This window comes from Coregonus clupeaformis, chromosome 18 (assembly GCF_020615455.1).
Source record: "Coregonus clupeaformis isolate EN_2021a chromosome 18, ASM2061545v1, whole genome shotgun sequence".
NCBI classification, from domain to species: Eukaryota; Metazoa; Chordata; class Actinopteri; order Salmoniformes; family Salmonidae; genus Coregonus; species Coregonus clupeaformis.
This window is the reverse complement of record NC_059209.1, coordinates 15,420,474-15,443,260: the sequence shown is the minus strand read 5'-3', so window position 1 is coordinate 15,443,260 and position 22,787 is coordinate 15,420,474. Positions and strand designations below refer to the sequence as shown.

Sequence of the window (22,787 nt, the reverse complement as noted above, 5' to 3'; positions counted from 1 at the left end):
CACTGAGCAATGTACGCTAGATGTGCCAGCTGCTGAGTCTTAATTTAAGGTTCGGTTTAGGCATTAGGGTTAGCAGTGTGGTTAAGGTTCAGTTTTACATGTGATTTTATTACTTTGTGGGTGTTCTAGCTACTGACCACTCTCCAGAGCTGCCTCCATGTCAAGCTTCATGACAATAAATGCCAACCTTCCCACTTACATGCGCATATCAATTTGCGCACATTACCATATATTACGGTACAACGCCGCAATGAACATGCTGTTGCCATGAATGGGAAAGCTAGTTGCTAAAATAGCCAGCTAACTAGTTACTTTTCAAAATCATAAAGGTATTAATAGTTTATCGAGCTAGTTATATCATAGCGTTTGTACGGATCATCTGGAGTTTGATTAGACAGCTAGTAGAAGCTTCGCTAACAAGTCGAACAGCTAACGACTGACTAGATAGTGCTAGCCGGCTGTTGCCTCTACTAGCTAACGTTAGCTAACTAAGTTAGCTACCATCGGCTAGCTAAAAGGTAAGGAAAAGTTAGGACCTCTTCAATGTACAATGTAACCAACCAGCTTGCTTAATACTAGCTACCGCTTAACGTCACTTGCTTCCTTAAACTAGCTATACTATTTCCTAGTTCGTTGCCTGTTCAATATCTCATGCTATAGCATAGGCTAATCCGTTTGTTTGCTTGCTAACGTAGCTTGCACATGTGATGTTGTGTAACTGTTATTCAAGTGACAGTATCTGACTATACATTTTCTGTTACGTGCAGTCAGAGTTTCACCATGTTTCACATTAGCTCACAGAAAAAGTTCTGGACATTCGACAATGAAGAAAGTCTGGAACAACTGAGATATGAAGCCAACCAGAAATATCGCAACAAAATGTTTGCCAGTGGGAAGGTAACATTATTTTATAATGTAACATTGGTGGGATGGAGTTTTGGCACAGATACAACATCTGGTTAATTATTCTATTTGTATTTAGTGGCTGACAAGGCAGCAGCTACTCTTCCTGGGGTCCAGCAACATTAAGGCAGTTATACATTTAAAAAACATTACAATTAATTCATAACAGATTTCACAACATATTAAGTGTGTGCCCTCAGGCCTCTACTCTACTACCACATATCTATAACACAAAATACATGTGTATGTGTTGGTATAGTGCGTATGTTAGTGTGTTTGTATGCATGTGGCTATGTTTGTGTTGCTTCACAGTCCCCGCTGTTCCATAAGGTGTATTTTTATCTGTTTTTTAAGTCTAATTTTACTGCTGGCATGAGTTACTTGATGTGGAATAGAGTTCCATGTAGTCATGGCTCTATGTAGTACTGTGCGCCTCCCATAGTCTGTTCTTGACTTGGGGACTGTGAAGAGACCTCCCGAGTGGCGCAGTGGTCTAAGGCACTGCATCGCAGTACTAGCTGTGCCACTAGAGATCCTGGTTCGAATCCAGGCTCTGTCGTAGCCGGCCGCGACCGGGAGACCCATGGGGCGGCGCACAATTAGCCCAGCGTCGTCCAGGGTAGGGGAGGGCATGGCCGGCAGGGATGTAGCTCAGTTGGTAGAGCATGGTGTTTGCAACGCCAGGGTTGTGGGTTCGATTCTCACGGGGGCCAGTATGAAAAATAAAAAAATAATGTATGCACTCACTAACTGTAAGTCGCTCTGGATAAGAGCGTCTGCTAAATGACTAAAATGTAAATGTAAAATGTGGCATGTCTTGTGGGGTATGCATGGGTGTCCGAGCCAGTTGTTCAAACAGACAGCTCGGTTCATTCAACATGTCACGAATACAAGTAGTGTTGAAGTCAATCTCTCCTCCACTTTGAGCCAGAAGAGATTGACATTTATATTATTAATGTTAGCTCTCTGTGTATATCCAAGGGCCAGCCGTGCTGCCCTGTTCTGAGCCAATTGCAATTTTCCTAAGTCCCTCTTTGTGACACCTGACCACACTACTGAACAGTAAGTAGTGCAGGTGTGACAAAACTAGGGCCTGTAGGACCTGCCTTGTTGATAGTGCTGTTAAGAATGCAGAGCAGCGCTTTATTATAGACAGACTTCTCCCCATCCTAGCTACTGTTGTATCAATATGTTTTGACCATGACAGTTTACAATCCAGGGTAAATCCAAGCAATTTAGTCTCCTCAACTTGCTCAATTTCCACATTATTCATTACAAGATTTAGTTGAGGTTTAGAATTTAGTAAATTATTTGTCCCAAATACAATGCTTTTAGTTTTTGAAATATTTAGGACTGACTTATTCCTTGCCACTGATTCTGAAACTAATTGCAGCTCTTTGTTAAGTGTTGCTGTCATTTCAGTCGCTGTGGTAGCTGACTTGTATGGTGTTGAGTCATCCGCATACATAGACACACTGGCTTTACTCAAAGATTGAAAAAAGTAAGGGGCCTAGACAGCTGCCCTGGGGAATTCCTGATTCTACCTGGATTTTGTTGGGGAGGCTTCCATTAAATAACACCCTCTGTGTTATGTTAGACGGGTAACTCTTTATCCACAATATAGCAGGGGGTGTAAAGCCATAACACGCAAGTTTTTTCCAGCAACAGACTATGATTGATAATGTCAAAAGCCGCACTGAAGTCTAACAAAACAGGCCCTACAATCTTTTTATCATCAATTTCTCTCAGCCAATCATCAGTCGTTTGTGTAAGTGCTGTGCTTGTTGAATGTCCTTCCCTATAAGCGTGCTGAAAGTCTGTTGTCAATTTGGTTACTGTGAAATAGCATTTTATCTGGTCAAACACAATTTTCCAAAAGTTTACTAAGGTTTGGTAACAGGCTGATTGGTCGGCTATTTGAGCCAGTTAAAGGGGCTTTACTATTCTTAGGTAGGGGAATAACTTTAGCTTCCCTCCAGGCTTGAGGGCACACACTTTCTAGTAGGCTTAAATTGAAGATATGGCAAATAGGAGTGGCAATATCGTCCGCTATTATCCTCAGTAATTTTCCATCCATGTGACCCCGGTGGCTTGTCATTGTTGATCGACAATAATACTTTTTTCAGCTCTTCCACACGTACTTTACGAAATTCAAAATTACAATGCTTGTCTTTCATAATTTGGTCAGATGTACTTGGATGTGTAGTGTCAGCATTTGTTGCTGGCATGTCATGCCTAAGTTTGCTAATCTTGCCAATGAAAAAATCATTAAAGTAGTTGGCTCATTCATTACAAAACCCACTGATATTGCCATCTGATTCAATGAATGATGGAGCCGCGTTTGCCTTTTTGCCCAAAATTTCATTTAAGGTGCTCCAAAGCTTTTTACTATCATTCTTTATGTCATTTCTTTGTTTCATAGAGTAGTTTCTTCTTTTTATTCAGTTTAGTCACATGATTTCTCAATTTGCAGTATGTTTGCCAATCGGTTGTACAGCCAGACCTATTTGCCATCTCTTTTGCCTCATCCCTCTCAACCATACAATTTTTTTATTCCACAGGGATTTAACAGTTTTTACAGTGATATTCATAATGGGTGCATACTTATTAGTAACTGGGATAAGCAATTTCATAAATGTGTCAAGTGCAGCATCTTGTTGCTCGTCATTACTCACCACAGACCAACAAATATTCCCCACATCAACACATAGGAATCACTACAGAACTTCTTGCATGACCTCTTATACACAATATTAGGCCCAGCCTTTGGAATTTTGGTTTTCCTAGATATGGCTACTATATTGTGATCACTACATCCAATGGATTTGGATACTGCTTTCAAACAAATTTCTGCAGCATTAGTAAAGATATGATCAATACATGTTGATGATTTCATTCCTGTACTGTTTGTAACTACCCTGGTAGGTTGATTGATAACCTGAACCAGGTTGCAGGCACTAGTTACAGTTTGAAGCTTTCTCTTGAGTGGGCAGCCTGATGAAAGCCAGTCAATATTGAAATCACCCAGAAAGTATACCTCTATTGATATCACATATATTATCAAGCATTTCACACGTTATCCAGATACTGACTGTTAGCACTTGGTGGTCTATAGCAGCTTCCAACCAGAATGGGCTTTAGGTGAGGCAGGTGAACCTGTAGCCATATTACTTCAACAGTATTTAACATGAGATCCTCTCTAAGCTTTACAGGAATGTGGTTCTGAATATAGACCGCAACACTGACTCCATTGGCATTTTTATTTTCTGTAAATGTTATAACCTTGTATTGCTACCACTGTATCAACAAAAGTATTATCTAAGTGAGTTTCAGAGATTGTCAGAATATGAATGTCATCTGTTACTAGCAAATTATTGATTTCATGAACCTTGTTTCTTAAGCTACATATGTTAACGTGGGCTATTTTTAACACTTTTCTGGGATGCTTGATTATTTTTCTTACTTTACTGGGAAGCTTAGCAGAGGTAGACATTCTCAGGTTATTTGTATTAGTGCAGGGTGAGCTGCACACAGTGGACTTCCTACTAGGGCACACCACCTCAGTGCTAACAGTATTACTCTGGTTCATAGGCATATGGTTACTGCATACAATAGCTGTAGGATCAGCAGAGGCATCCTGGGCAGTAAGAGGGAAAAATTAGGTTATTTACATTGAGTCTTCCAATGCCTCTAGGATAATGTACATTTGCTGAATCATTATGACAACTCAGCGACACAATGGTAGGGATTAAATGAGCTGGACTTGGGTCATTGATAAGTCATTGTCTCAACGCAGCCTTATAATGCTGTGAAAGGATCCAGGAACCCAAATGATTTGGGTGGATCCCATCCTCCTTATAATACAAGCTTTATTTCCAGAAGGTATCAAAATTGTCAATAAATGTTACACCCACAGAGCTGCAATAGTCTTGTAGCCAGTTATGGAGGGCTAAAAGTCTGCTGAAACGTTCAATGCCAGGATTTAGGGAGGGCACAGGGCCAAATATTATGGGGCGTTTGTTGGTGTCAAGCAGAGACCCAATCAGTTCTTTAAAATCCATCTTCAGCTGTTCTGAGCTGCCCTTCATAATGTAATTTGACCCCACATGAACCATGACAGTATCAGCCCCCGGTGACTGATGTTTAACCGGTGTATACATCTTAAGCATCCGGTTGACGTTTCCACTCATCACCAAATATGGTGATGTGAGGAAGCCCAGTGGGAGAAGATGGAGCAAGATGGATTTTGGCCAACATTCTGCACATTTTCCTCATCGATTAAACGTTTGATCTCAATACAGTTTTCTATTCCCAAAATGAAAATCTGTTACGAACAGAATGGACTAAGTAGACTTTACCCTTTGCAAAAGTTTGTAAAAATATGTTCAGGAGTGCAAGGGCTAATTGAGTTATTGCACACACACACTTCAGAGTATGCGTTCCCTGACGGAAATATGCAAATACATGCTAGAACGCGCCAATAGGATCTTGTGCTTGGCTCTGCCCACCTCCTTGCTTGATCTGCACACTATGATTAATTTGCTCCTATTGTAAAACAACAGGCTGTGTTCTATATTGGGTAAGTTATAAAATAAACTTTGGCTTTGGCCTGCCAGGTGAATTAGACCTAGTTAATAGACCAATAAGAAAGAGTTACAAAGAGCTAATTTTCAGTTTTCCACTCCCTGCTCAGACCACTCCCAGACAGTCCTAGCTAAATTCTTGTGTGAGAAATTGCTTTTTGCTAAGAAGCTATTTTTGAGAATTTTAATGGTACTTGTTACACAGAAATGATTTGATACTGAGATAAAAATGGCTGCATTGGACCTTTTTAAAACTTTGATTATAGTTGCCACCTGCTTCCAACTTTGAGTTTGTTAATGCCCTTGTTCCCCCTCTCATCCTTTCCTTTACCCCTACCTTGATAAAGCCTGGGGTTAGTGATGCCTTGTTCCTGGAGGCTCACGAGGAGAACGTCCTTTTCAGACACTATGAGAAGAGACTCCTTGACTTCTGTAATGCTTTCAAACCTGTGATGCCCAAGTCTGTTGTGGTATGTATTTTGTAAGGGTACACCGTAAATCAGACCTAGACTAACTGGATTTATCTGAGGGGCTTAACAGTGCAATCATCTCGACAGGGTACAGCTATCATGTATTTCCGGAGATTTTACCTGAACAACTCACTGATGGAATACCACCCTAGAACAATCATGTGAGTAGTAAAGGGCTTGTCTTTGACTAGTAGTCCCAGAGCCTTATGTTGAGAAACTCCTATTTAGAAACGGATACACACTTGATTTCTGAACTCACTGTACATAACCTCTCTCGCCCTCATTCTCTCTTCACGTATTTTCCTTCTCCTCCTGACCTCCCTTTCCTCTGCTGTTCTGTTTGTCACCCAATCTCCTTGCCACCCTTATCATCCCTTTTTGTCCCACCTCTGCCCTGGCTTCTTTCTTTCTTTCAGGCGGATCTGTGCCTACCTGTCCTGTAAGGTGGATGAGTTTAACGTGTCCAGCACCCAGTTTGTGGGGAATCTTGTGCAGGAGAGTGCGGCCGGGCAGGAGAGGGCTCTTGAACAGATTTTGGAGTATGAGCTCCTTCTCATTCAGCAGCTCAACTTCCACCTGGTGGTGCACACCCCCTACAGACCTATGGAGGGCCTGCTCATAGACCTCAAGGTGGGTGGATGGAGATACTTACCGGGTCGATGATGCTCAGTAGCGATACAGCAGATGAACATAACCCGATGTAGTGTAGTGCAAGAATATGCTGCTGAGATTTAAAGAGCCATGTTGCGGACGTTGTTGATTCTGTAAGAATAGAAAACCCAGCAGGTTATGTACCAACTAAGGCTTCAGTTAACAGCCTTGTCTATTGGTGACCTTTACCTCAGACAAGGTACCCTCTTCTGGAGAACCCAGAGTCTCTGAGGAAGAGCGTTGATGACTTCCTGACACGGGCCACCCTGACGGACAGTGGGCTGCTGTTTCCCCCATCTCAGATCGCCTTGACGGCCATTCTGAACAGTGCGTCGCGGGCCGGCCTCAGCATGGAGAGGTAGGCCACCAACTGGGCTCTGTGTTCTAGACTAGAGCAAGGCAATGTTCCAGGGGATATGGGTCAAACATGGCCTAGAGAACAGCAAGTGAAAACAAACATTCTTCCATAGTGTATTGTAGACAGGGTAGTATTCTCACAATCTGTTTTCATTAATTGTTAGGATAAATTTAGCCTTGAACTAGTTGTTGTCCCCTTTGTTATAGCTATCTGACAGAATGTATGGGACTGAAGGAGGACAAAGAGACCCTCTTAAAGATGTACGATGCGATGAGACGTAAGTGTTTTTGCCTGCATCGTTGCATTTACCAATTACAACCACAAGTTGGCAGGTTTGATCAGAGTTGTGACATCACATCCACATTGTACAACATTCTACAAAGCAACATTAACATGTTGTTTCAGTGACAAACATCAACATTTGTTTTTCCTTTTCACACAGGGATAAAAAGTCTCATGAAAAAGTATGAACTTCCGAAACCAGACGAGGTGAACGCTTACAAAGTGAAACTGGAGAGGGTCCATGCTGACTTTGGCACAAACTCCAACGCGTACGTATAGCCTTCTTGAATGCATGCATCTGTCAGTTACAAGCACATGCAATTGTTACATTGCACAAATACAGTGTGTATGGTTACATGGGTGCGCTACCACGCAACTGGGGAGGGAGTTTCAAGGTAGAAATGATCAGCTGACTTGAGTAACAGGTTAATATTGTGTGATAGGAATGGCTGTCAGGTAAGGAGAGGATATTCTGGCCTCTGAGACTACTATAACAATCAGGACTCCCCCAAACTCCCTTCATAGTTAACGAAGCAATACCTTTCTCCATACATACTAACAGTTTTATTTAGCCAGGTCGATCAAGTGTATCTAAGATGCAAAATATTCACGGTTCTGTCTATCAGCTATATGAAATAAAGAAGAAGCAGAACAGTTTCACACTCCATGAAGCAGAGCAGACATTTTATATATTTGAAGAGAGGAGTTTAATCTCACCCATATCTCAAGTCTATGAACACTTAGGTGAGGGTTTGTAAGGTCTGTGTACTCTTCAGTGTATCTAAATTAGTCTGACTTTTCGAGCTGTTTGGATGAGCAGTCGATGGCTGTACTAAGTCAGCCAGTTCTCATCCAAACGACAGAGATGGGTGAATCTGTGCATGGCCTGCACAAAATTAATCTATCTTGGTCAGTGTGGTGTTGGCTTGTATCACCAAGGAAAGTGGGTTAGTGAGGGTTACATTGAAGTTGCAAATATATGAAAGCTTCAGTTGATGAGCCCAGGCTTAAAGGGAGGATTTCTCAGTTCCTTTAGTTTCTCAGAGCAGCACATATGTAGGCCCAGACATCAGACGGTTTCCATAGGGTTACACATGCGCAGGTTACAAAACATTCTTACAAACTCTGTTAGGTTAACATTTGTATGATAGTTAAATGGAGTTGTATGATAAGCTATCATACATAAACACTGGTTTTGTCATATTATAACAGGCAAAGCAGCATAGAAAAGATATCGCTAATAGCTTCAGTGCTATATACAGGTCATTTGTAAGTCGCTCTGGATAAGAGCTTAAATGTAACTGACAAAATAAAGATAACCCCAAGTGTTTTAATAGGGTGTTGGGCCACCACGAACCGCCAGAACAGCTTCAATGCACCTTGGCATAGATTCTACAAGTGTCTGGAACTCTACTGGAGGGAGGCAACACCATTCTTCCATGAGAAATTTCATCATTTGGTGTTTTGTTGGTGGTAAAAACGCGGTCTCAGGCGCCGCTCCAGAATCTCCCATAAGTGTTCAATTGGGTTGAGATCTGGTGACTGAGACAGCCATGGCATATGGTTTACATTGTTTAAGCTCATCAAACCATTGTGACCACTCACACTCTGGATATGGGCATTGTCATCCACTCCTATCTAAGGGGTTGGGTGAACCTAAACCATGCCAGGAAAATGCACCCCACACCATAAGAGCCTCCAGAACCCTAATTTATTCCGGTGCTTCCACTATTTTGGCAGTTACCTGTATATGAAGCTAGTGTGAATTGTAAACTGCCATTTTGGAGTTAGGAAGAGGTTGGGTTGTGAAAGTCAAGTGGAGTAGGGGTGTGTAAAGTGAGTTAAGGCTTGTCTTGGAGAGGTGCTATGTTAGATTTCCCTGAAGATCGTGGTTATCGCTACGATGCTTTGGCTCGCTGCTGCACTGAGGCCCTCTGGGAAGGTTCCACTGTTGAAAAGGAGGCAGTGTGTAGGTACCTCTAGGGTTCAAGTCAGGCCCCCTCCCAAATTCAGGACAAAGCCCAAGCCAATCAACATACAGGAGGTGATCCAGTTCATAGATCTCTTTAGCTGTCTGTAAGCTATAACATAACTGCCATATAGGCTAACAGTCTTCAGTGACCTCTTCATGTCTGTCTGGCCCTCCCAGCTTGAATATAGTTCAGGTTAGCATTGGGTAAGGTGAGTTCTTATTTCACCGTGTCTGTTCAAGGGCTTTGGGACTGGCAAGAGATTCCCAGATCCACAGTCAGTCACATTCCCATTGCAGTGCTCAGCCAGCCATAGTGGACCGAAATGGCCAGAAAGCTACATGCTCAATACAAATCCACCTGGTCTCCGGTCCAGCGCTCCATGCCAGTACTTGGGCTTGCTGGCTGTTTGGTGGACTGACTGACCTGTCTAGTCTCATTTGTAGAATTCACATTACCTGGATGGTGGCAGCCAATGCCATGACGGTGCACTCGGTCCTGCAAGACAAAGTGTACACTGTTGAAAAGGCCTCACATTGATCAGTTACATCTTAATGCCATTTATTAAAGACTATGCCACCCTACCCCTTCTATATCCATACAATCTGATATGAACCGTGGTGTCATGACAGATGGTACTCTTATACCTAGATGACAGGGGGCTGTAGATGCGCATGTCTTGAAGGGAAGATCATGAGGCGAGAACATGGGGAAAACATGTTTAACAACAAGTGGCCTGCTAAAACAGCTTCCAGCAGACCGATCTCATGATTCTTTACCTTCCATAAATCCACAGTCAGTTATAGCCTACAGGTTACCAATACTTCATATACCACCCAAAACAAAGATTGTGCACTCTTACATCTGCCAGAAAGTTTGAAAAAAAATCTCAATCTATTTTACAGGAAAAGAAAGAGAGGATATGAGGATGACGATCATGTAGCGAAAGAGCCCCGAATGACAGAGGTGAGTGAAACCACTTCAACACATTTTGGCTACCATAAATTTCAGGTCATTAAATAGCTTGCTGTGTTTTCTAGGAGGAGTGGACTGATGAAGATCTGGATTTGGATGAATTATGAAAACATTTAGGGCTTTATTCAATCTGTATCACTGAATTTCCGATTGAGCGGACATATGCAGCGTTTACTGTGAATGCAGTCTCCCCTCTGCTAACATTGCCTTTAAATCACTAAACACTGAACTTCTGCGAAATGGATTGAATCGAGCCCGTTAGTTTGAGCCAAATATCACCCAACCCTTTTTGTCACTGAAGGATCAGCAATATTGTCTCATGGCCTACCCAGTGTGGGAAAGAATCCACCATTAGAGAGGACTTGAAGATTGTTTTTCTTTGTTCTTATCAGGCCATACATTATGGTCTTGTCATTTTTTCCTGTAAGATAATAAACCTATTTTTGTACACGTTTTATGGAGTGTCAAACTTTAAATACCAAATGTCTTCATCTCGTGATAATGTAGTACATTTATGCGTGAATATTTCATGGAAAGAGTTTAGGCGGGCAACCTTTGTTTACAACAGCACTAGGCTCTGTGAGCAGAGCTTCAATATACCATTTTAAACAGTGCGTTATGATAAGGCTGCTCTTCTAAATCTCAAACCTGGGTTTTCAGGAGAAATACATCGCAAAGGAACAATCCTGAATGCACTTTGAACAATCAATTACCTGGGGAAGAAAAGACTCCATTATCTACTTTACAAAAAACTGTTTAATAAGTGCATGCATGTCTGATACAATCTGTACTATTAAAAAAAATGTACTGCTGTAAACATTTATTAACTTGGTTTCTTTGATTATGTATCTTGTCTGGCATTGAGAAGAATGAACTAAAACACGATACAGTTGAAAAACAAAACAATTCAGTTTCTCATTTATATACTATTATATACTCATGATTCCAGCAAGAGAATTTGACATAAAATAACCATACTTTCTGCATGAACATTTCCAAACTAAACTAGAGAACAAAAACTACTAGACAAATAGATAGGAAACGCTAGTTTCAGCACTTTGTGGATATTGTCACGACCACAAAATAAATCAGTCAAATTACTGTATAAAAAGCATTATCGCTCATAATCCAGTTATAAGAAAAACAGGGTTGACTGTAGCTTCATGTCAGTAGACTTTCCTCATATTGAGCAGGGAGATGGTTAGATATACTTTGGCAACCTGTGCTGTGTGGACAAACATGTCTTGGGTATGTGAAGCTTTGCTTTGAAATCAAATCTTTGACCCTTTTGATAAAGGGGTACGAAACATATGTACCCAAGTCACGGAATCATGAACACAGTTTATCAGAAAAATAAAATATTTGTGCAAGTTTAGTTTTTTTTAGGTACTGCGTTGGTTGGTTGTTCGGTTTGCTGCTGTTCTCGTGGCATGGGAAATGTGGCGGGATGGTGGGCGGGGCTGTCGGAGGAGATGAGGGGTGGGGTTGCCATGGTGATGAGTGGAGCATGCTGGGTCAGGTCCCGTGTGCGACTCCGTGCGAGGGGATGGAGGGTGAGAGGGGAGGAGTACTGTACTACCTGTTGCTGTTGGACATGGCATAGTGAACCTGTTTCTGCTGAAGGAGCTCAGTGATGGCCAGCAGCTTTTTCAGCACGTGCTACAAAGAGAGAAACATGAGAGACAGCCATGGTTTACAATCGTCATGGCATGTTTTTGGTACCATTTGTCATTAACAGATTCAAAAAGCCTTTTTGGCCTTTCAATCACTGGTTGAATGCCCTTGCCACACACACCTGCTGTGCTCCCCTCTCGTTGCTCAGGGTGCGGAGGTCGTCTGAATGTGAGACACAGATCTCATGCAGGGCTGCGAGGTCACGGGACAGGTCTGTCCTAAAGTGCTCTGTAGCTTCAGGGAGGTCAGGGACATTCTGTAAAGGACACACACGTTAACGTCTTACCTAGACATTGGAACAGAACTGCCACAGGTTTCTAAAGAGTTCCAATTGTGTCTAAAGGAGATGGAAACAGGTAACCTACCCCCAACTCATCCAGAAACATGATCATCCTATGTTTGTTGTTTTTGATGAAGGGGTTCACTCCCTCCATGTAGGGCTCCTAGATTGAAGAGGAACACACTCCATTACCATCTTTGTCAGAAAGTATTCAGTAGTTTCCTGAAGGATGGAAACGAGGTACAATGCACATCTATGGAGGATTACACTTTGGTTTGCCTGCGCTTAGACAACACAGGGATACGAACGTCCCCACACAGAACAGTGTATGATGTTTAAGGTGGCCATACCTTTGCACCAAACTCCACCAGGTTAGCCAGGTTCTGGACAGACTTGGCAATCAATGTGAGGGTACGGCCCGCTGTTGCAGAGGGAGGGTCTACACGCAAAAAAAGTCATGTATGGACTCATACTGTTCAATCCATGCTAAGAAATAATCAATTTCTGCAATACCAAATACAAAGGGTATAGGCTCACCAGCAATGATGTTGAACATTCTTGGGTTGAGGATGGCAGGACAGATCAGTCTCAGGAACACAAAGCCACTGGGAAGAGTCAAACAAGTATTGGTTAGATCAGTGCTTCCCAAACGTTCCCCCCTTGACCAAAGGCACCATAAAACTAGAATGGTTTCTAATGATCCATTCTAATTCTGTGAGCTGACTATCCATGAGGGTTGCAGATGGCAAAGTAGATCCATGGTGTGTATGGGTAGTTACCTTACGACTCTGGTTCTCATGGTGGTGTTGGTGGGCCATTTCTGCTGCACTGATTTCTGCAGACACCCATAGATATACCTTAGAGTCCTGGAAAGGTCACGGGAGAGAGAGAGAGTGAGAAGACTGAATGTACTGGGACATGACTTAAATATACGGTATAAACTTCAAACTATCCTATGGACGTACTTAATGTGTTCAGTTCATTTGTTGGTTTGTCTGATGACATAATAGATTGATTGTACTACAGGAGAATGTCATGATATACAGGGTTCAAACTATGGAGATGGTTACTTAAATGGCAGTGTATATTTAACCGGCAGAAAATGAAATGGCGGCGGTACGCTAACCCAATGTTACTTTTATGCCTTTCCGTAACCCTTACTGAAACTATTCCTAACCTTAACCTCAATTAATTTCGACCCCTATGCCTAAACCTACGTTTTTGTTCTGCCGGTCGGATATACACTTCCTTACTTATTAGGGTTGGGCCGATGAACGATGTCATCAGGTGTTGATAATGATTGACAGCCATCGTCGATGGGGACGTCATCGTCGATGACAGATGATAACCTATTTACACTTGACAAAGCAGAACAGTGCAGACAGTGACATTTCAGAATTCTAGTCAAATGAACAACTGGGATTGATTCGTCTTTTTGTTAGTCCAAATCAATGAGTCCCGATCGACGATATGCCAAAAGTTCATACGTCGCCCAACCCTATGTGGATGGTTCCCGTGTTAGTTTGTTGGTATGTGCAACGTGGAGTGGTGTGTGTGTGTGTGTGTGTGTGTGTGTATGTGCTTACGGGGGCAGGATCTCAGCAGCCATGAAGATCTTCTCCACCAGCTCAGACAGGATGTTGAGGAGGTGGGCCAGGTTCAGATTCACATCCTCATTCTTCTCCAGTTTGGAGGGGTTCAGCTAGTGAGGGGGACACACAGAAAAACAGAGGGAGGGAGGGAAAAAGATGATGTGCCATCATACAAATAGAAGTGTGCTCGTGAACAAAAATATGACGGGCTACATAAGATTATTTCACTAGAGTAGGATTTGCTGTTGAAAGCAACTGTGGAAGATAATGTGTAATGCCCTCTGTTCCACTGGAGGAGACATTCAGTCAGTCTGAAGAGTCCTGTGAGATCACAACAGCACTGTGAATGCCAAGGTTGAATCTGTGTCATTGTGACATGAGTTACTGTTTTGTCTTCTGGGTAGCCCAAGTACTGATATGATGTTATAAATGCCAAGTGTTCCGCTCGGGAGATAAAGTAACGAATAGCTGGGTTGTAGCCCACGCACTTCTCTGCTGAAAGAGTTGACTAAAGTAACTTTACAGATGCAAGATGTTGCCAAACTACAGTAGGTAGAGCTTGGGCTAAACAAAATAAGGCTAAAGCCTTTCTGCATGTCAGAAAATGTGTTTGTGTGTGTGTTTACCTCACAGGACTGCTTGCTCTCCATGATCTTGAGGATGGTGTCTTTGAGGGCGTGGTGGACGAAGGGTGTGGCTGTGGCCTTCATGTACTGCTCCATCAGCGTGCTGGCCAGCGTGGTCGCTCGGAACAGGGTCGTCGCCTCGTCTGGGAACCACCAGAGAGAGGAGACTTCTCATCAGCCAAGTGTGTGTGTCTGTCATAGCTTTCATGTTGGAATCATAAACACAAAGCATCTAAAAGTGGAGATAACCTACTTCACAATGATAAAGAGCCATTCAAAACAGCACAATGTTGCTACAACAATAGATTATCTTTGCATGTTTTGAAATTCATATTTAGAGGCGTGTTTGTCTTACCCTCCATGTTGATCTCTCGGTCGTTGAGTGTCCTGAGTAAGGGGGCCTCGGTCTTCTCGTGTCTGAAGATACGCAGCAGGATGCTGGCCAGCAGGGTGCGGTCCTGCCCACACACATGGGCCAGAGCATAGATCACATGGAACTCCTTCAGCAGGATCAGCTGTGGACACACACACACACAAACACACATAACCAGACAGACAGACAGTGAATGTCCGTGACCTATGGTCAAACAAGTGGCCATCATTTTCACATGTCTTTTTCCAGGACACATACTATGTACCTCACAAGTAATACAGTATTTGTTACCAACTGCTGATCCATGTTTTGGTGTCTAACTTAGTGCAACCGAGTATGAGCTGGTCTTTGTACCTTGACTCATGGTAATCCTTCATTAATGAATTAATTCATCATCTTCAATAATAAGTGTGTCTGACCTCTTTGAACTCGCTGTACTCCTCCTCAGGCATGATCTTCTCCATGGAGTAGCGGGCTCGCACCCTCAGGGAGCCCGGCTCGATGCCTTTCAGAGGCACGTGGGAGCTCAGAGGAAACCACTCGTCTATCATCTGGCCCTTCTGCAGGCGGCTCAGCTGGCAACGCATGAACACTGAGGCAGAAGGAGAGACAATTAGTGGAACCCACAGACACAAAACACTGTGGCAGGAGTCATGTTTTTCTCATATCAATATGGAATGGGATTATAAAGAGAGATTGTTTGATTTGGTGACATAGCTCTAGTCTAAGTAGAACCGAGACTCACAGATGTCACTTTCTTTGCTCTTCTTTGTCTTGTTACTCAGGCTGATTTCAAACCTGTTGATTTCACTCGACAAGTCACTGAAGGGGGGAAAAAAAATAGAAAGATATCAATTTAGGGAACCCAAACATGATTGGCCAGCTAATTCATTGTGTCAATTAATTATTACTGACATATCATTAGTAAGTGCAGTATGGAAGCCAAATAAAAATGTCCCAATTCCCCCTAAATTGCCAATAACGCTTTGAATGGAGTTGGAATTGGGACTCACTCAAAGATGAACTCCTCGGTGAAGACTGGGTTCTGGCCCTCCCGGGGGTGGGTCTTGGCCACCTGCACACTGTTCAGGTAGATGTTGCAGTAGGGGTTGGTGAAGTGCTTCGCCGGCAGCTTGTGGGCCTCCTCCACGTACAGGACCAGACTGCTCACCTGATGGGACACAAACCAGGTCAACAGTCAGGCAGTCAGTCACAGCCAGGGTTTCTGATGACTCAGCTGCTTGGAACTCCAAAGTAGTGGGTTTAAATCCCACATGGGCCACCTATATGTGTTCGCTGTAAGACTCTTTGGATAAATGGCATCTGCTAAAATGACAAAATCTGTAAGTAAACTTTTTTTAAAGAAAGGAGTGATGAATTGGGGTTGTTCTTTGGGGAGTTAAGGCCCAACTTGCATTTTAAGATTCAATACTTTTTTGCCATATCAAACAATGTTGTTAGGAATTTGATTTGGTGTCGTTTATAAAAAAATATTAAAAAATACACATTGTGCATCTATTTGTGAAAAATAAATTTTAGAAATGATAAAGCGCAATAAAAATAGCACTTGACAGTGTGTTTATACCTGTCGGAGCCTCTTGTTGGGAGTGGGCTGGGTGGGTTTCCTAAGGTTACTGCAGAACGTCTGCAGACATTTCATCCAGTCCTACAGAGAGGAAAGAACACTGTTAGACTAAAGAATGGTGTGATTGGAGAATGTCCCAAAGAGAGAATGAGAGAGTGTGAGAGACAGATCAGTACAAACCTGTGCCTGTTCAGGAATCTCGCCAGCAAAGTAGAATATGTACTGTTCCTCACTAAAGTGCTGGACCACAACTTGGAAACAGTTTGGCCTGCAAACAAAAACAGGAGCAGCTAGGTATTACTGAACAAGCACATGCCCAATCGAATGTATGCACTCCTATCAAACTCAGACATGGCTACAAACAATGTATAAACAACAGCCATAGGCTTATGTTCTGTTGCACTGATTCATTCTTGTCCCAGTCAATGTTCACTCAGATTTAGGATCAATAGTAATGGGTGAAATGTCTCACCTGCCAAACAGACTGTCGTGCACGCCGTACACCGAGCACACGCTCAGGTCAATCAGGCCTTTGGGTTTGGTGGCTCTCTTCTCACTCTCAAAGTAGATGAGCTGGGCGTCGTTCCCCTCCAAGATGAAGTAGAGGTTCTTCCACCGCTTGCCTTTGCCTGGAAGGTCGGGAGAGGAGAGAGGAGAAGACATGAGGCCAATTCCCTCCCATCTGCCTACACTTGTTCACTTCCTCAAGTTTAGGGGGGAGTTTACATCATATTTCTTACATATCCTTGCCTTTTAAATCCACGAGGGGTAGTATACCAGTGACCACTTCAGGGAGAAGTGGGAGAGAGAGAAATGGGCTACGGTCTGGAAGATTACATTTACAGACATTTGAGCGTAAAAACATATGGGTACCTTTGTTGAATAGGAGGTAGCCTTTCTTGACAATGTTTTTGTAGAACGCGTCTTTCGTTTTCCGTCTGATAGTGTTATAGATCTCCTTGCCGTCCACCAAGTCTGAGAGCACTTGTTCCTGTTGCTGAAATACATGAACATGAATGTCAATAAAACAACAACACATCAACACAATTAAATACCTGCACATCTATAGCCGTCTCAAACTAATATGGACAGGAGTAGCACCACAATGGAGGTTAGTGGACTCAGGCTTACCTGCACTGAAACAGCATCTTTCAGGTTGTAGCCCTCCACGATCTGCTCTTTCTTATAATGCTCAATAATGTCATCAACACTGCCAGAGAGAGAAGAGACAGAGCACGGCAGTTATTTCTAACAACCAGCACTAACCACCATACTCAATCCTAACGCATCAGACTTCTGTATAGTCCTTCCTGTATAACCTCTACTTCTATGTGGAACTGTATACCTGGATATCCCAACAACATCTTTATATGATTACAGATATGATTACAGGTAAGGCCAAATGGCTTTCCTGACCACATCCCATGACCAGGAAAACCACTAGGCACTATTTATAGGCCAGGTTATTTCCTGATTCTATTAAACACCTCTTGGTTCAGCACTACTGCACTGGGAGACAGTATGCGCCGCCGCGACACGTACCTGTTGTAGTATCTCCCCCCCATCATGTACTGATTGTTGGGGGTGGGGCATATCTTAAACCTTTGGATGTTCTCATTGGTGCGAAAAAAGAGAGAGTAGTCCCCGGGTGTGTTGTCTGACGGCCGGACCAGGAAGCTGCACACTTGGCCAACTAAATAAGGGAGAGAGAAATCACATTGGTATTGTTGACATTGACAGTATTGATGCTTGACCACCAATAAATGATCGGAACATATATTTTAGCAACAGAAAAGGTTTGTTGACGACAAGATCACAGAAATGGGAGCATAATCCCATTGTTCTACATTCCTCGTGAGGAGAATGTATAATCTAGAGACAAAGAGAATATAGTGCTTGCTACCTGTCATCAGCAAGTTGTAGGCCTCTTGTTTGCTGATCTTGCCGTGATACCAACTACAGAGAGGATCAGGAAGGACCATTAGAGATAAAAAGGGAGATGGGAGGGAAAATAAAACCGACAGATCAATATGTGCTGGGTTTAAAGGGGCGGTTTTAGAAGGGTCCGATCAGAGTCTGGGATGATGAATCACAACCTGATAGATCCTATTGGACTTGGTCAATGGTGAACTCCCATCAGGTCAACAGCTAGTCAACTCTCATACATGGGCCAATGTCAGTAATTCTGACGATATCTCACTCCAAATACTCAACTACTGGTTCAAAACAAAGCAACCTTAGTCTGAATTTATTAACAGATACAAAATACAATTTCTTTAATGTTGGATTTGTAAAATATCTTTCGGTCTTTGGGAGGCCGGCAAACAAAATGAACACACATATACACTCTTACTGTTCGTTGGGTCAGAGTCACTACATCATTGAGATTCATTGAGCCGTGTAGAAGCAAACATGGATTATGTTGAAGTCACTAAAGACGCATACTGTATACAGTACGCTCTCGCTCACGCTTCCCTGCCCATTCATGCACAACATGAAAACATCATTTGACTGAAGGAAAGGGTAAACATGGGTTGCGTGCGTAGAGGTAGCCAGGAGGCAGGGACGTAATGAACCTCAAATGATAGGCTGTCTAAAAATAGGAACTAAACAGCCATTTTCATGAGAGTTAATGTTTTGTGGTGGGTTGGATAATGGTGGGTATTGAGAAAAGTATTGATGAAATGATCTGTATTGACAGAGGTTTACATATGTACTAAATAACATATACTGTACATAGACATTATGGCAACCTACGAGAAAAAGCTCAAATCAGAACTTACACTTTGCCCTCATGTGGGTCCTCCTCCCGTCCCTGAAAATAAGCACGAACAGTTCAACAAATTAGTGGAGACGTAATGACAAATGAAAAAGAAAACATCTGAAAAGACCCATAATGACTCCAATTGCCAGCTGAGTAGAAAAGGTTGAGAGAAGACGTTTTCAAATGGCAAACCATGGCTTTGTCCCAAAATGCACCCTATTCCCTGTATATAGTAGTGCCCTACATAGGGAATAGTGCGATTTGGAACACAGCCCAAGTGAATGGTTACAGGTTAGGGCTGATCCTAGACCTGTGCAGAGCAGACAGAGTGCTGTACTCTACTCACCACCTCCTTCACCAGGTCATCCACAATGAGGCCCTGCTCCTCCGTCCTCACGTTGGTCACCCACATCCAGCCGTCATCCAGTTCATTGTGAACGATAAACATGTCCCCTTTCAGGAAGCTGACAGACATGGAGAGGAGGAAAAAAAAACTGCTCAACGTTCAGGGGGCAAAAAAGACGTGTTACCATCTTAATGTGCTGCTACACATGAAGTCACACCTGCATCTCCTGTTTCACAAAAACCCGCTATAATGCACTAGAAACATAGTCTTTGTTCTTTTCAATTGCGATTGGCTATTTAGTTATGAGATCTAAAGGCAGTGCGGACGCTTGAGGCTTTACAGCTTATTGTCGACGGAACTGTTTTGACATATGGTAGTCTTTGGGTGTAGTACCCGCCATTCTCCACAAGGTGTCTCATGTAAGCTACCAAACACCTTTGTGAAGAAATATTGCATGGTTCTTTCCAGCCAGCTAAGTCTGTGCTAGCAGTGTGTCTGTGTGAAGGGTTCAGACAGATTTTTCTCAGATCTGACATGTTGAAGAATTGTCAGGCTCATCTGTTAGCGTGCTGGGCTTCGCTAAATGAAAGGGAGAGGTCTGTTTTTGTACTATTCAGACAATGTGATCTCCAACAGGGCAAACACACACATTCACCTTCCACAAAATGTATTTCGATGTTTCTTGTAGTGCTTACCTGATTTCATCGGTCTCTGGCACTTTGGTGTATGGAAGAATGGCTCTCACTCTCCTCCTGTCCTCTACAGGCTACACACACACGCACAGACAGACAATTAAACACAGAACTGCACATTTAACCCATGCTTCCACTGAAATGTTCACATCTTCAACCCCCCTCAGAATTCCTAATGAAAAGGATTCCACCAGACACCCTCCAGGATGATTTCACAGCCTCACACCACTCATTAGTATTTTGCCTGGCTTCTATCCTGAGAGTGGTTATGATATATGGCCTGGGGGTGTAGGGGAAGTTGGGACAGATATTTCCCAGATATATTGAGTACGTGTCTAAGAAAGTCTAACTTCCATTTCTACTTGAGTGCAATGGAATCTTACCTCTGGGGGCGCCACGGGCGATAGCAGCTTTTCACCTTTCAGCAGGCAAGACACGTAGCTGTAATAACCAATCAGGTCCGACAGGGACGAGAACCGCCGCCCGCCTATGTAATAGTCTCCACACATGGCGATTATCCTGTAAACACACACAGATACACAGACCACACACACACACACACACACACACACACACACACACAACACTACGATTAATTGTTAAGCACAATGCATGCACAGTGTGCAGAAAGTACAAATAGGCCTAAGCTAAATTGACAATTTATCAGCAGACAACTAGTCTAAATTTTCCACATAATGACCCAAACCATCAAAAGAGTACAAGAGCAGAGCAGCACAGTGCTAAAATTAGGCCCAGTTGCTCTGGGATCAATGAAACAAAAGGAAAAGACATGCATTAAACCACCATGACTCATCAGATAATAGTCTTGTGTGAAATTGCTCCAGTAATGACGACAAGGACATGATTAAAGTATTGGCGAGCCAGCAAACAGTGGGGAGCACGGAATAATCCTTCATTCTCAGCTCATCTGTTGAGCACATCTCAGTCTGACTATGGGGTAATGTAGACTAGACACCATTCAAGGACATCTTGCCATGGTTTTGCCTTCCTAATACCAATCCACAAGGGTTCCTAGCATCAATGCTATCATGTCTCTATAGAGTAATGCTGTGAATGAGATGTCATCATTTCCTAGTACGTTATCAATCGTCTATTGAAGTGCCTGGTGTTGATCAGGTCTAGGAGGGATTGGTCATGAATAAAGGTCGGGCCTTATCGACAGGTCTATCAAACTCATTGGAACAAATACAGTTGAATAAAAAAACTAAAATACAGTTGCAAACAGTATGCACTAGGGATGGAATTGCCAGGGACCTCATGATACAATATTATCAGGATACTTAGGTGCCGATTCGATATGTACTGCGATTCTCATGATTCTATATGTATAGCGATTCCATACTGCAATTTTATTTTGCGATTTGATGTTCCAAATATATTGTCTGCTGCAGAGAGATGAGAAAACACGTTTTGATCAGTAAGAGAAATAGAAATCCTAAAAACATGTTGGCTCACTATTTAAAAAGAGAACAAGCTATAGGATGTTTAATATCGGAGTTTTGGCGCAGGTACAGGCGACTAGCACTAGCTAACGCTACCTACTACATTTTGTTCTTCATCAAATCTATACCTTTAGTCAAATATCCATATCATATCGTCAAAGAATATCGCAATATGTTACTATCGATCCCCTGTAAGTTTGTATTCATACGTCGTACAAGGCCCTTGTGGTGTTGTCAAATAGCTGTAATTCACCTGCTACTGCTATCCCAGACTGTAAAACATTTTCACCGTTACTGAATCAATTATACAATCATACAATTAATTTGACTTTGTTTTTAACAATCTAACTACATAACATAAATGGTAATATTGTATTTGAATGGTACATTTCTATTGATAAACTGGATAAATCAAGATGTAGCCTAGGCCTATCCACAATACAGGTGAATGCATATTCAATAGGAGTGTGTACATGCAAACAATGATTTCCATAGGATTTCTTTGTTTTTCAGGAGTTTACAGGTGAGGTGGTAAGACGGGGTAAAAAAGTATTATAATGGAGAAATGGCAGATGAAAAACACTCTGCTTCCCTTCCAATTTCATTAGATACTTACTTTATTGTACTGATCAACAACATTTGCATAGAAGTAGCAACTTCTTCTTTTATAAAAGCTTGCTGTCTCTTTAACCCAGTAATGACGTCATTCATTCCGAGGCACATGCCCACAGTCAGTTGAGTCGAGTTTGATGAGGGAGAAGTGACAGAGACAAAAGGTCAAATAATCTTTGGACGTGAGGGAAACACGATTAAGTGAATTAATAATGTTTTTGGTGACAATAAGCTTTGAAATAAGCATATTTTGCATTATGGTTAGCTTATTATCACAAACAAAGTACTAGGGTAGTGAATTGATGTTAGTGTCAGCTGTATGCTAGCAAGGAAAGTTTGCCTACAAAGCTGGAAGCTACTGGTATCTTCTTGCATTGTAAAGTGTTCTGGCCAGTATGGACACTGTTTGCAAACAGTAATTAACAGATTCAACATTTCTACATGCCATGTTGCATTATTCAAGTGTGTTAACTTCTATGCAGCATGAGTGGGGAACTAAATAGTTGCAGCCGCTCTAGCAATGAGTAAGTGGATTAGCCATGATAGGGAACATAGGCTGCAATGATACAGACTTGTATCCTCTCAATC

At 42.5% G+C, this 22,787-nt stretch overlaps 2 protein-coding genes across 8 annotated transcripts in view; one reads left to right on the top strand and one right to left on the bottom strand.

Annotated features, from left to right (window-relative positions):
• The first annotated feature begins 217 nt into the window (after nucleotides 1–217).
• LOC121550227 (cyclin-H-like) lies at nucleotides 218–11,015 on the top strand. 4 transcript variants are annotated; one of them, XM_041862395.2, is made up of 10 exons: nucleotides 218–518; nucleotides 768–897; nucleotides 5,834–5,956; nucleotides 6,044–6,117; nucleotides 6,373–6,586; nucleotides 6,802–6,965; nucleotides 7,172–7,242; nucleotides 7,408–7,516; nucleotides 10,123–10,183; nucleotides 10,853–11,015. In XM_041862395.2, the coding sequence occupies exons 2-10, from the start codon at nucleotides 781–783 to the stop codon at nucleotides 10,880–10,882; spliced, it is 963 nt and encodes a 320-aa protein (XP_041718329.1). In that variant the 5' UTR covers nucleotides 218–518; nucleotides 768–780; the 3' UTR covers nucleotides 10,883–11,015. The 4 variants fall into 4 exon arrangements, with proteins under 4 accessions (XP_041718329.1, XP_041718327.1, XP_041718331.1 ...); XM_041862393.2 differs by having other exon boundaries at nucleotides 10,258–11,015; XM_041862397.2 differs by having other exon boundaries at nucleotides 219–518; nucleotides 795–897; nucleotides 10,258–11,015.
• The window catches only part of LOC121550226 (ras GTPase-activating protein 1-like), a 67,217-nt gene continuing 53,175 nt past the window's right edge, over nucleotides 8,746–22,787 (bottom strand). For 2 of the 4 annotated variants that reach the window (XM_045226782.1, XM_045226785.1), the window contains 25 exons: nucleotides 20,508–20,643; nucleotides 20,128–20,198; nucleotides 19,433–19,550; nucleotides 19,106–19,137; nucleotides 18,226–18,278; nucleotides 17,865–18,015; nucleotides 17,454–17,532; nucleotides 17,196–17,319; nucleotides 16,795–16,951; nucleotides 16,503–16,590; nucleotides 16,323–16,403; nucleotides 15,751–15,908; nucleotides 15,483–15,559; nucleotides 15,157–15,329; nucleotides 14,720–14,879; nucleotides 14,365–14,507; nucleotides 13,733–13,848; nucleotides 13,400–13,504; nucleotides 12,926–13,012; nucleotides 12,684–12,751; nucleotides 12,497–12,585; nucleotides 12,232–12,309; nucleotides 11,988–12,122; nucleotides 11,772–11,851; nucleotides 8,746–9,715 (listed from right to left, as the gene is read on the bottom strand). In XM_045226782.1, coding sequence (XP_045082717.1) covers nucleotides 9,667–9,715; nucleotides 11,772–11,851; nucleotides 11,988–12,122; nucleotides 12,232–12,309; nucleotides 12,497–12,585; nucleotides 12,684–12,751; nucleotides 12,926–13,012; nucleotides 13,400–13,504; nucleotides 13,733–13,848; nucleotides 14,365–14,507; nucleotides 14,720–14,879; nucleotides 15,157–15,329; nucleotides 15,483–15,559; nucleotides 15,751–15,908; nucleotides 16,323–16,403; nucleotides 16,503–16,590; nucleotides 16,795–16,951; nucleotides 17,196–17,319; nucleotides 17,454–17,532; nucleotides 17,865–18,015; nucleotides 18,226–18,278; nucleotides 19,106–19,137; nucleotides 19,433–19,550; nucleotides 20,128–20,198; nucleotides 20,508–20,643 — 2,608 coding nt within the window. In that variant the 3' untranslated portion in view covers nucleotides 8,746–9,666. Of the gene's footprint in view, nucleotides 9,716–10,928; nucleotides 11,852–11,987; nucleotides 12,123–12,231; nucleotides 12,310–12,496; nucleotides 12,586–12,683; nucleotides 12,752–12,925; nucleotides 13,013–13,399; nucleotides 13,505–13,732; nucleotides 13,849–14,364; nucleotides 14,508–14,719; nucleotides 14,880–15,156; nucleotides 15,330–15,482; nucleotides 15,560–15,750; nucleotides 15,909–16,322; nucleotides 16,404–16,502; nucleotides 16,591–16,794; nucleotides 16,952–17,195; nucleotides 17,320–17,453; nucleotides 17,533–17,864; nucleotides 18,016–18,225; nucleotides 18,279–19,105; nucleotides 19,138–19,432; nucleotides 19,551–20,127; nucleotides 20,199–20,507; nucleotides 20,644–22,787 lie in introns of those variants that run through there. The other 2 variants (XM_045226784.1, XM_045226783.1) reach the window with 2 other exon arrangements.